General features: G+C 43.6%; 1 protein-coding gene and 1 long non-coding RNA gene across 4 annotated transcripts in view; one reads left to right on the forward strand and one right to left on the reverse strand.

Annotated features, from left to right (window-relative positions):
* Window positions 1–7,632, forward strand: part of WWOX (WW domain containing oxidoreductase) — a 736,214-nt gene extending 728,582 nt beyond the window's left edge. For both annotated transcript variants that reach the window (XM_075838643.1, XM_075838645.1), the window contains exon 10: window positions 6,611–7,632. In XM_075838643.1, the coding sequence (XP_075694758.1) occupies window positions 6,611–6,799 (189 nt within the window). In that variant the 3' untranslated portion in view covers window positions 6,800–7,632. The remainder of the gene's footprint in view (window positions 1–6,610) is intronic.
* The window catches only part of LOC142661265 (uncharacterized), a 115,861-nt gene that overhangs the window by 4,295 nt on the left and 99,254 nt on the right, over window positions 1–12,312 (reverse strand). Inside the window, exon 3 of one of the 2 annotated variants that reach the window (XR_012850682.1) lies at window positions 10,047–10,240. This is a non-coding gene — a long non-coding RNA (uncharacterized LOC142661265). Of the gene's footprint in view, window positions 1–9,262; window positions 10,241–12,312 lie in introns of those variants that run through there. The other variant, XR_012850681.1, reaches the window with a different exon arrangement.

Consider the following 12,312-nt stretch of genomic DNA (forward strand, 5'->3'; position numbering starts at 1 on the left):
GATTAAAAAATAATTTTCTACATTTTCTCCAGTATTTATAGGTGAAATTGTTTCCTATTTTGTAGCAAAGTGAATCGGGTAGCGGCGGTGACAAGTCCATTGTTAGAGCCGTTTTCTTCCGTGCTGAATTTGTTAACATTAATTATTTTCAGCGCCGTGTCCTTGTCACATGACAGACTGACACGACATAAAATGTTTGACATTTTAAAGTCATCAGGAAGTGATTAAAGGCCTCTCTGCTTTATCAGTTTTTGCAAGGGTTTCAGCTCCTATCAGCGGCGTGGTGCACTAATTAGGTGCCTGACAACCCCTCCAAATCGCTGTCGCCGCATCTGACCCGGAAAGATGATGAGTGAAAAATTAAAACTTGTTATTTCGCTGTCAAAATAGCTCAGAAAATGTAAATGAAATTGTCACTCAGAGTTCAGAGGGTATCTAATGCCACCCCACCTGCGCAGCTCTTAGAAGATGATGAGAGATGCCGGGTTTCTGGTGATTCTGATAGAGAAGCGTTCCGTTCATGTCAAGGCATCGGCACCTCTTTTAAAAGTAATTTGAGTCCTTATTAGGCTTCATGCACATGACTATTATAGCTCCATACTAATTCTGAGTAATATAAAGCTATGATATGGTGCCTATAGTCTACCTCCATATATAAAGACCCACATGGGGTTTTTTCAAAATAAATTTGGAAGGAAAAAAAATGGGGCACGCAGCACAAGGAGTGTCTGTAATACCTGTAGACACCCCTTGCCTTTTCCTTTTCCCATTCCTTGGTTGAATCTTATGGACATATGCATTTTTTCGACCGTACTATGTACCATAACTATGTAATACAGACCCAAAGAGACACCATATGCATAAGGTCTTAAGAAGTACTTGCCATCTCTCCCGGAAAAATAGGAGATTTCCCAGGTGTCCCGTGTTTTGACAATATACTCACCTCCCCCCGTTCCTGCAGCCCGTTTCACCCCCAGGCACCACTGCACACAATGTCCTGACTGCAGGAATGGGGAGAGATAAGTATCTGTATACGTCTAGTCTGGGGTCTGTATAGGTTTAGGGGGTCTGGTTTGCGGTGTAATGAAGGGGTCTTATGCCCTCTTTGCTGTAGTTTGGGCGGAGTTCTTTTAGAAATGGGCAGGACATGGCAGAAAACTTTTTCAGAATCTCCCCGATTGGCCAACTTGTGAGAAGGGATGTTTGCCTAAGGCCTCATTCACACTTGTATTTTGGTAAGGATTTTGTATCAGTATTTGTAAGCCAAAACCAGGGGTCGAACCTACACAGGGAAAAACTAGAAAGAAAAGATTTGCGCCTCTTCTATATTTTTTAAACCACTCCTGGTTTTGGCTTACAAATCATGATGCAAAATACGACTATGTGAATGTGGCCTAAGGTTGAGACTAGTCCTTGCTCCTCCGCTTAATGAGGATTCTCTCAGCCATTGAGTTTATATGTAGTGACAACTACAATAGACGAAGCATTGCCTACTGAGCCGATTCTCATTGAGGGGAGTAGCAAGGACTTCATTTGATAGGACAAACTGCTCTCATCCTGAGTCTATCTTACCAAAAGATTCCAATATGTTAAAGGAACACTCCAAGCAAAACTGATACAGTAAATGGTGTTATGCCTGAGGGGGTGGAGTATGACACATGCATTGGCTCTTTGTCATGCCTGAGGGGGCGGAGCATGACACAGATTCTCCTATTGTCATGCACCACCGCCTCGGGGCTTCTATTAGGCATAACACAGTGCACTATAGCAGTTTTGCTTGGAATGTTTCTTTAATGCCGAATCTAAATAAAAAACAAACATTACGGTTTCCTTCAGGCGGCCTGATGAATTATATCTACAAGTGCTGTGCTTGGTGGCATTGGTCCGAATATGTTCGGACAGTTACCTAGCACCAGGTGCCACCACCTGCCTGTCCTTGCTATATCACCACACTGGGGTGTCACTCAGGAGGACAGCAGGCATGTATTGATATGTGCCATCTTTACTTCCTCTCGCTTTTGAAATATATGGATATTTTTGCCCAAGGGCTAATTTCTGAGACATTTTTAGGTAGAGTACCAGCAAGGGAGACCCTGGGGGAGATTTATCAAAATTAGTACAAAGAAGGGAGTAGTTGTCCATAGCCACCAATAATTAAAGAGGTTATCCCACCAAAACAACTTATCACCTAACCTGTGAATCAGTGATAAGTGTTTGATTACTAGGGTCCCACCCATCCAGAGAATGGGGTCCCAAATTCCCTGTTCAAACAGAGTGGCAGTCACGAATGCATGCTACCGCTTCAATTATTCTCAATGGGACAGCCTGAGATAACTAATGTATCGGTGACTCGGGACCCCTATTAACTGGATTGGTGAGGATCCCATCGGTGCAACCTCCAGCAATCAAGCGCTTATCTATCCACAGGATAGGGGATACGGTTTTAATCACTGGGGGTCCCACGGATCCAGAGAGTGGGGGGTCCTAAATCCACTGTTTGAATGGAGAAGCCCATTTCAGTAATTATAGGCATCCAGTCTCCCTTCTGTAGGAAAATTAGTAGCAACCAGTCATTTTCTAAGGGTTGGAGCCTCTATATGACCTAAGTGGCTCTGGCCCCCTGTATGAATGCATAGACCTCCTCCCTCTCTATATGTCCCCTACACAGCGCTATATTCATGGGGAGGGACACTGTATAACTATCATGATCGCACCCGTCTCTGCACCCTCCAGCAACGAATGCCAATGAGGATGTTTGATCACACGTAAGAAAGGCCAGCCCTGTGCCTAACGTTACACACAAGTAGACACTAGGCCAGTCACCTACCCCTGTGGCTCCCCCGCTCTTGTGGAACTGCAACTTGCAGCATGCTCTGACAGCCTCCAGGGCATGCTGGGAGTTGTAGTTTTAGAACAGCTGGAGAGCCACAGGTTGGGTACCACTAACCTATATGCAAATATTTTTGTTTTTTTTATCTACGTCCCATCTGAGTACATTCCATGTAGATAACGTAAGGCTGTGTTTTCGCCCTGCATTGATGCAGGAGATTTATTAGTTCACATCATCACTCAAAAGACGGATTGGACCTAAAATTAAAACACGGGGCTTAGACTTTACTGTCATTTAGATTATAAGGTATTGCACATTTCTATGACAAGGGAAGGAGCGGCCGAGCCTCCCAATCCCCCTGTATAGCAGCAGATATCTGCCAAAATATTTCCTGGTAATTCGCTAATTAACTTACTGGCAAAAATGTGAATAAAACCACAGCTAAATCTATAAGGTTTCTCCTTAATTTCTTTAAGTACAATAATGACGGGCGGCAGCTGCCCGAGAGATGTTATTATTATGATTTTGGCTAGCGGAGACTGATGCATATTGCGTTGACCCAGTGAAACCCTTGCGAGGCTGACTTGCCGGCAGTGCAATGGTTAAACGTTCCTGGGCATCCCTGCAGTGTGGATGTGGGGGGGGGGGAGATCTCTTTAAACACTTACGTTCCCAGCAGCATTTGCCAGCGTGAAATACTCCTGACCAGAAATGTATGGACAGTATTGGCTGGCGTCCCAATTGCACTTTCCGTGATGGGTTTAATTGGAGTGCCTGGGTTAATTCTGAGCCATATTTTTTTATATCAGATGTGTCAGACTATATTGCTCCTCGGCATTAGCTAGCCGGGATTTTGAAGCGGCAGAGTCCATCCTTCAACGGAATGACGTTAAACATAATACCTTTAAATAAGAGCCTTCAATTGATTTCTGGAAAGGGAGGAGAGAAGATCTATACAAATGGCCCAAATTACTGCAATGATAGAAAAGGAATAAACGTGGAGTTGTGCTTTTCATCTGCAGACGTGGTGGGGAGTGACGTTCACATGTATGGAGGCTATATGGTACGGTATGTTGTACTACAAGGCGTGGGATGTATCAGCGATATGGTAATCTTCCCCTTCTCTATTGTAAAGTCTACAAAGCCTAAACGTTCTACTCCCATCGTACTGTATGATGTAGGTGTTGTCCCATTTCACTAATGGATACACAAAAAAAAGCCACGTGCATGGACCCAGTATGGCAGTCCTGATGGGCCCACATTACAGACCTGTAGGCATTTTGCGTACCTCCATGAGGTTTGACCAACCAGAAGCCCTCTAGGTGGTACTGAGAAGGCTTAGGGACCCTACTTGGCATACATCACGTCACCTTTCATCATCCTGATTGGAGTATCCATACCCGGTGATGGAATAAAGGAAAGGCAGCACGCCAAATTTGCAAAAGTGAAAAAAGTTGTTTGTTTAGTCCACATGCGACGTTTCGGTCCTGTATAGAACCTTTTTCAAGCACCTTTCTGGTGATAGATATCAACTTGGCCACACACCTTGCAATGGCTATTATTATACTTTCTTGAGGTGGCTACTTCACTCTCCGTTTAGGCTAGAGCTACACACGAGTCTGGGTAAAATCACGGGATTACCGTAACTGCCTCAATATGATGCATTGCGGTCACAATCCCACAAGGACAGATTTGTTTTTGATTTTTTTTTTAATTAGAGAATTATTGAGGTTATTTTACTTAACTTGCCTGCAACCAAATGTCACCACGTAGCCATAAGGCCAATTTACACAGACTAATTTTCGGGCGAACGAGTGTTCATTCTCGATCATTGCCCTGTGTAAACGCTCGTTTATCGGCTGATTGTATCGTTCATGCAGCCGAAACTATTATTGTTGTGGGCAGCACATCGTCCTGTGTGAAGAGGGAGACGAGCTGCCGACATGATAGAAATGTATGAGGATGAGTGATCGTAGTAAGGCCTTGTTCACACGGCATGTATTTGATGCGTTTTACGCACCAAAAAAAGTGTCAAAATCAGATGCTTTAAGCTTCCCATTGACATTAACGCACGCGTGTTTAAAAATGCGTCGTGAAAGAAGAGAAGCATCAGGTAAATTCCTGGTGCCGAAAACGCACCTAATTTCCTATAGTCAATGGGAGTCCTAATTACGTGCTCAAAATGCACACTGAAAAGCCAAAAAACGTTGCAAAAACACCTGTACATTAAAAATTGCTTTATAAAAACGCTAGGTGTTTTTGACACGTTTACAAGTCGGGTTTTCTAGCGGTGTGTGAACAAGGCCTATCAAGCGCACGTTCCCATACATAGCTGCTTGTGAAAGGAGCAAAGGAACGGTCTCGTTGATTAGCGCTCGTTCACACGGACTACTTCGGCTCCGTAACCGGATTCCATTCAACATCTGATCAGATTGGAGTGAAGTTAAACCCAATAGTCCATACTTTCATCATGCTTATTAGGTGGTGTGTTTCAGGGGGACACAAGTTCTGGGGTGCTTTTTGACATTTATCTGTCTTGGTTCCTGCAAACCAAACATAGTGCCAAGGAATGAATATTGTTACAGACTTCTTTTTACCTTGAGCAAGTATATTGTTTGTCCGAGAAGATATTGTAGGCACCGGTTTTGGCTCTTGGTTTGTTTCTTTTTAGCCAAACCCAGAAGTGGATCCAAAACGAAGGAAGGTATAAAGAAAAGACAGCTACATCTCTATTCTTTTGTGTCCACTTCTGTGTTTAACTTAAAGAAACAGCAAAACAGAGCCAAAAACGGCATCAAATCTGTGTGTGATCCTGGCCGTCGATCACTTTCAAATCTTTGGGAACTGTATATTTAAAGATGAGCGCAACTATAAGGGGTGTAGAGGATGTGATCACATCTGGGCCCTGGAGCATAAGCGGGCATTTTGCATGTATTGGTGCATACGGTCTCCTCTTTCGAATTTGTGGATCTGATTTGTGGGCTCCGGAGATTGAACCAGTGTTCGGACATTTACTATAAGGGTATGTGCACACACACTAATTACGTCCGTAATTGACGGACGTATTTCGGCCGCAAGTACCGGACCGAACACAGTGCAGGGAGCCGGGCTCGTAGCATCATACTTATGTACGACGCTAGGAGTCCCTGCCTCACTGCAGGACAACTGTCCCGTACTGTAATCATGTTTTCAGTACGGGACAGTTGTCCTGCAGCGAGGCAGGGACTCCTAGCGTCGTACATAACTATGATGCTAGGAGCCCGGCTCCCTGCACTGTGTTCGGTCCGGTACTTGCGGCTGAAATACGTCCATCAATTACGGACGTAATTAGTGTGTGCGCACATACCCTAACACTAAGCGCTGATCTTTCCCTTGTGCTTTATTCCAATGGGATGTAACCCAGTTCTTGGCACAGAATATATGACAAATGCCATACTGCCAACGTCTCAAATATTGACCTTCAATGTAGTCCATGCCAACTGCAGGACATTTCTACAAGAAATTATTACATAGAATTTTTCTCTATGGTCTACAACCTTCTTATTTTCTTACGAAGTTTCCATGTGACTCGGGACCTATAGCACCCAAACAGAAATCTAGAATCTATCCAAAACCACGAGCTACTTTCTCAAGTCTTATCTCATTGAAATTGTGTTGCAAGCATGGTTCATTTCTGAAAGCTCAGCAGAGCCACTGATGCCAATACTGCGCTGATGTTCGTCAATTCTGTATATAATTAACATCGTACCATTCAATTGATACATATCTTTTCTCTTCTAGCAACAAGGAGCTGCCACATCTGTCTACTGTGCGGTCTCCCCAGACCTGGAAGGCCTTGGAGGGATGTACTTCAACAACTGCTGTCGATGCCTGCCGTCACAGGAGGCCCAGAGAGAGGAGACGGCGGAGGCCTTGTGGGAGCTGAGCGAGAGGCTTATCCAAGAACAAGTTGGCAGCCAGTCCAAATAGCAGGGAGCCGCCGTTAGGATCAAAACACACGGAGTGTGTGCACGTTAGGAACCTGCCAGCTTTGGAAGCTTTCCAACCCTATCATCAAGGGGGTTTCTATATACCTCTGATACAGATTAACTAGTGTTAAATGGAATAATAGCAGTCACAACATAGTGAAAAATGTTAAGTACTAGTGGGAAATGGGGAATTCTGCAGGGTTAAAGGGACAATATCTCTTTCTTGTTGGTAGTTAAGCTGATTCCTTTGTCTTATTTTGATTTCTCCCTCATTTTAAGGCAAAGACATATGAGTGGAAATGAAATGGTGAATGACGATATTGATTTGTCCTGTGCATTGAGCTTTAAGAGTTACCCATCACAATTTAGTTATCTGATATGGACCTATTTTTGTTTTCATGGCAAGAAATCAGCCTTAAATGGGTTGTATGAGATTAGGCAAAAGGTCTACTATTTCCCAAAAACAGCGCCACCCCTTTAAACGCAATACCAGACACATGTCCATGGACAAGCGTAGCATGTTTTTTTGGGAGGGACAGACCTCTTTTTTTTAATACATCGCAACCCCTTTAACCAAGCTGGTGCCAACCCCGTACAACAAACCTTAGAAAGCATAGGGAAAACCTGCAACAGAAGAGCAGCGATTCCGCAGCATAAATTGACAGGCTGCGGATAAACAAAAACAACACACCGCAGGTCAATTTATGAAAAAGTTTTTCGGCAGATTTTTTCCACTGTGCATGGATGAGATCTGGATCTGGATGAGATCTGTTTAAAGTGTAGCTAAACATTTGACAAACTTCTGACATCTCAGAAGTTTGGATTGGTGGGAGTCCGAGCACTGAGACCCCACCAATCGCTAGAACGAAGCAGTTGAAGGTCTCGTGTGAGCGTTCAGCCGCTTCATGTCTGTTCGGCTTTTTCCGGAAAGCCGATGTATCGGAGTACGGGCTCATAGACTTTCTATTGAGTCCGTACACTGATGCATTGATTTCCGGAAAAAGCCGAACAGACACGAAGCGGCTGAGCGCTCACACGAGACCTTCAACTGCTTCGTTCTAGCGATTGGTGGGGTCTCAGTGCTCGGACCCCCACCAATCCAAACTTCTGACATGTCACTATGACATGTCAGAAGTTTGTCAAACGTTTAGCTACACTTTAAATCTCATCCACACTGTGGGTTTTCTGCAATTAAATCTGTTGCGGAAAATAGTATATATGCTGTGTGTCCCTACCCTAAGCGAGAATATTTGAGTCAAAATGTATGGAGCCCCCTATGTCTTAGCACAGTGTTTTTCAATTCAAGTCCTCAACAGCTCCTTCTATTGAGGATATCCCATAGAGAGCATACCTGTGCCCCTACCAGAATTTTATCACATTACATAGGAAATTCTGAAAACATGACCTGTCGGGGGACTTGCGGACCAGATAATTATAAGATTTTTCATATTTTCTCAAAGTAGTATAAAGAAGAAAAATCAAAATTGTGCTGGCCTCAAGGTCGACGGAATAATATGAGGGTAACGGTCAGGACAATATACTATCCATGTACAATTGTTGATAGGACTAGTGCTCAGCTTATACACTGGGGACTGTTGATTTACTTTCTGTGTCTGTAATTGTGACTTCCATATCTGTTTGATTCTACTAATATTTTAAATAAAATATAAGATTATTCAACAATGTCGGTCTCATTGTTTAGCTTTAATTTTTACTCAAACTGAAATCAATATGAGGGAATCATGAAAACTCAAATAGTGGTTCATTATACTCTGTTCAACTGTTGGAACCAAGTAGAATCCATTTCCAAAAAAACTCACCCTTTTGTCACCCGTAGAGGCCATTTCCTAAAGCAACACCGATATAATGTGTTATGCCCAGTGCAGGACGTGAGGGGGCGGAGCGTGACACAGGGAATCAAAGAGAATCAGTGTGTCATGCTCCGCCTCCTCTGGCCCTGTGCTAGGCATGACACAGTATCAGTTTTGTCTGGTGTGTCTTTAAAGGCAATCTCCTCTTGAAGAGTGACCATGACTGCTGATGACAGAGGTAAGTATAAGGGATTGTCCACACACAACAGAATTGCTGCAGAAAATTCTGTTAAAAGTCAAAGGCTTTCTGCTGCGGCAAAAACTCACCATTTCCTGCGTTTTTTACGGCAGAAAATGGTGCGGAAATTGCTGCATTTTTCCCAATGTTAGGAGATGGAGACATCTCCTCTGAAAAACGCAGCAATTCTGGCCACTTTCCGTAGCAGGAATTGACATGCACACCGCACTGAAAAATACGCATCGCAGGTCAATTTCGGCTTGGAAATCTTACCCAGCATGGCGATGAGATTTGTTAATTCTCATCCACAATGCTGCTACTGTATTCTGCAGCGTATTTTCCGGCCGGGAAAAAAACGCAGCAATTCCGGAGCGTGTGGACAAATCCTAAGGGTATGTTCACACGGGCTATTTTCAGCCGTTTTTCGGGCCGTAAAAAAACGCAGCTTGTCCCTTGAAAACAGCTCCGTATTTTCAGCCGTTTTTTGTTAAGCGTGTGAACATAGCCTAACATTGCTGAAAATACTAGCCTAAAAAACGCTATCATATATAACACAACTATAGTACCTGCTGTTATCTCTCTGCACAACCCAACCATAGTTTTATTTTAAGGGAGTTCTAAAGGTTTCACATAATACACTAAAGTATATATAGAGCCAAAACTTATACCCCAAATTCTGACCAGAAGGTCTGTGGGCCACATCTGTAGGGTAGGGCTGTTATTATTCAGGTCTATACAGGCTGCATGGGGCCTAAGGTTGATTTCACACAAGGCAGATTTTGTTGCAGAAATGTTTTTGGGCTGAAAATCTGTTTCATTGATGTGAATGTGGTTGTTTCTGCAGCAGGTGCTTGGGTTTCTGCAGCAGGTGCTTGGATTTCTGCAAGTTACCTTCAGATGAATAGAACAGATTTTCAGTCTCAGATAATTTCTGCTACACAATCTGCCGAGTGTGAATGCACCCTTAGAGTTTGGTACCAATCCACATTTCTGGCTGATACCTTTGCTGGTTATTTCAAATTTGTTTCGAATGACACAGGTTTTACTTTATGAACCCACCATGAAAATGGAAGAAAATTCTTGTTCAAATTATTTACATTGCAAGAAAGGGTCAAAAAGTTTAGATTTGGTGCTGGATTTACCGCCAGTATCTCAGTCCTGCATACAAATCCCGCACCATGGCTTATTAACATACTTACACTGTATAAGTTACCTGCAGAGAAAATCTGCCTCTGCTACGAATGTCCAATTCCAGAGAAAATAGAGGAAAGGAAATGAAAAGTCCTCCATTGAGATGAGCTCATCCGGTGTATTGTTGGATCCTTCGGTTCTTGTGCTTTGTGGGATTCTGATGGAGGTTTTACCCTAGATCTCCAGGCTTGTTACTTGACCTCTGTAATGACAAATGATATAATATCCGTCACACACAATAATGCTCCACGTAATAGTAATAATGATGTAAGTTACTACAATACGACGATGGACTTGCCGTAGCAATGTTTCTGGCCTTCTTAGATAATCTAGCGGGGGACCAGAGACCCATGTGGCATGAGGAATACACTGCTGTAAAATTCTTGTTTTAGATGCCCCAGTGCCCCATAATAGTAATAATAATAATAGCACCCGTTACTCATTGCACTTGCGCCACAGCCATGTCTTCTACAAATACGACCGTGCTGCTCATTCCCTCTGCTATAGTGGATATTAGGTGTCACGGAGTATATGAGACCCAAAGCAGCTAATGGCACTCATGATCTCCTAGATAATTCACAACATGTATTTTACAAGAAAAAGGAGATACAGGCACGCTGCCGCCTCGTTGGTGTTTGTCTCCGTTTTCCCACTTCTTGATGTTAGAGCGAGTCAGTGGCAACAGAAAACGCCTGGGGTCTAGCAAAAGATTCTGTGATAATGATGACCCTTATAACTAGTGCCGTTTTGAACCTCTTCCATGCTTATAAATGGCAGCCAATCTGTTCAAGTAGGGCTGCAGTGTAAAGCATAAACTCCCCAGGAAGTCCGTGCATGGGGGGGGGGGGGTATTTCCATTACGGTAAGGACATAATGATTATACAAGACAAGCTAGAAAAGTAAGATCACTCGTTGATGGTTATGGTTATCTCACATTGATAGGGTTTAATCTATTCTGCTAGAATGCCCTGCTAACCCATCAGGTCTAAAAATGTACAAGAATTCTCAAGCCCAATGCAAACTTGTGATTTTGTTGGAGATACTGGTTTCCCCTTAAAGAGGCTCTGTCACCAGATTTTGCAACCCCTATCTGCTATTGCAGCAGATCGGCGCTGCAATGTAGATTACAGTAACGTTTTTATTTTTAAAAAACGAGCATTTTTGGCCAAGTTATGACCATTTTTGTAGTTATGCAAATGAGGCTTGCAAAAGTCCAAGTGGGTGTGTTTAAAAGTAAAAGTCCAAGTGGGCGTGTATTATGTGCGTACATCGGGGCGTTTTTAATACTTTTACTAGCTGGGCGCTCTGACGAGAAGTATCATCCACTTCTCTTCAGAACGCCCAGCTTCTGCCAGATCACGTGGTGACGTCACTCACAGGTCCTGCATCGTGTCAGACGAGCGAGGACACATCGGCACCAGAGGCTACAGGTGATTCTGCAGCAGCATCAGCGTTTGCAGGTAAGTAGCTACATCGACTTACCTGCTAACGCCGATGCTGCTGCAGAATCAACTGAAGCCTCTGGTGCCGATGTGTCCTCGCTCGTCCGACACGATGCAGGACCTGTGAGTGACGTCACAGCGTGATCTGGCAGAAGCTGGGCGTTCTGAAGAGAAGTGGATGATACTTCTCGTCAGAGCGCCCAGCTAGTAAAAGTATTAAAAACGCCCCGATGTACGCACATAATACACACCCACTTGGACTTTTACTTTTCAACACGTCCACTTGGACTTTTGCAAGCCTCATTTGCATAACTACAAAAATGGTCATAACTTGGCCAAAAATGCTCGTTTTTTAAAAATAAAAACGTTACTGTAATCTACATTGCAGCGCCTATCTGCTGCAATAGCAGATAGGGGTTGCAAAATCTGGTGACAGAGCCTCTTTAAGTAATGGAAATCCCATTTTGTGTAAAGGATTTTTGGTAGCTTGACCAGATTATTATTTTTATTTTTTTTAAGGGCTGTTATCTAAAGGTGTTTTCTGCTTCTCCATTTAAATTAATGTCAAGGGCTGAGGAGGAATGGGGGATTCGAGACCCTGTTCTAGAGATCAATCGGGGTGCCAGCGGTAGGGTCCCAGTAATCATACATTTATCACCTATTCTGTGAATAAGTGATAAATGTACCTAATAGAAAATACTTTTAAAAGGATAGGGGTACAAACAGCGGGGAGTTCCAGTTGCCCAGGAAACACCTTGTGGCCAGGGCTGGATCATTGGAGCTTTACCTCCAAGCCCCACTATACCCGGGCCCCGGTGATCCCCGCTGGCTC

The sequence above is a fragment of the Rhinoderma darwinii genome, chromosome 9 (assembly GCF_050947455.1).
Source record: "Rhinoderma darwinii isolate aRhiDar2 chromosome 9, aRhiDar2.hap1, whole genome shotgun sequence".
Classification (NCBI taxonomy): Eukaryota; Metazoa; Chordata; class Amphibia; order Anura; family Rhinodermatidae; genus Rhinoderma; species Rhinoderma darwinii.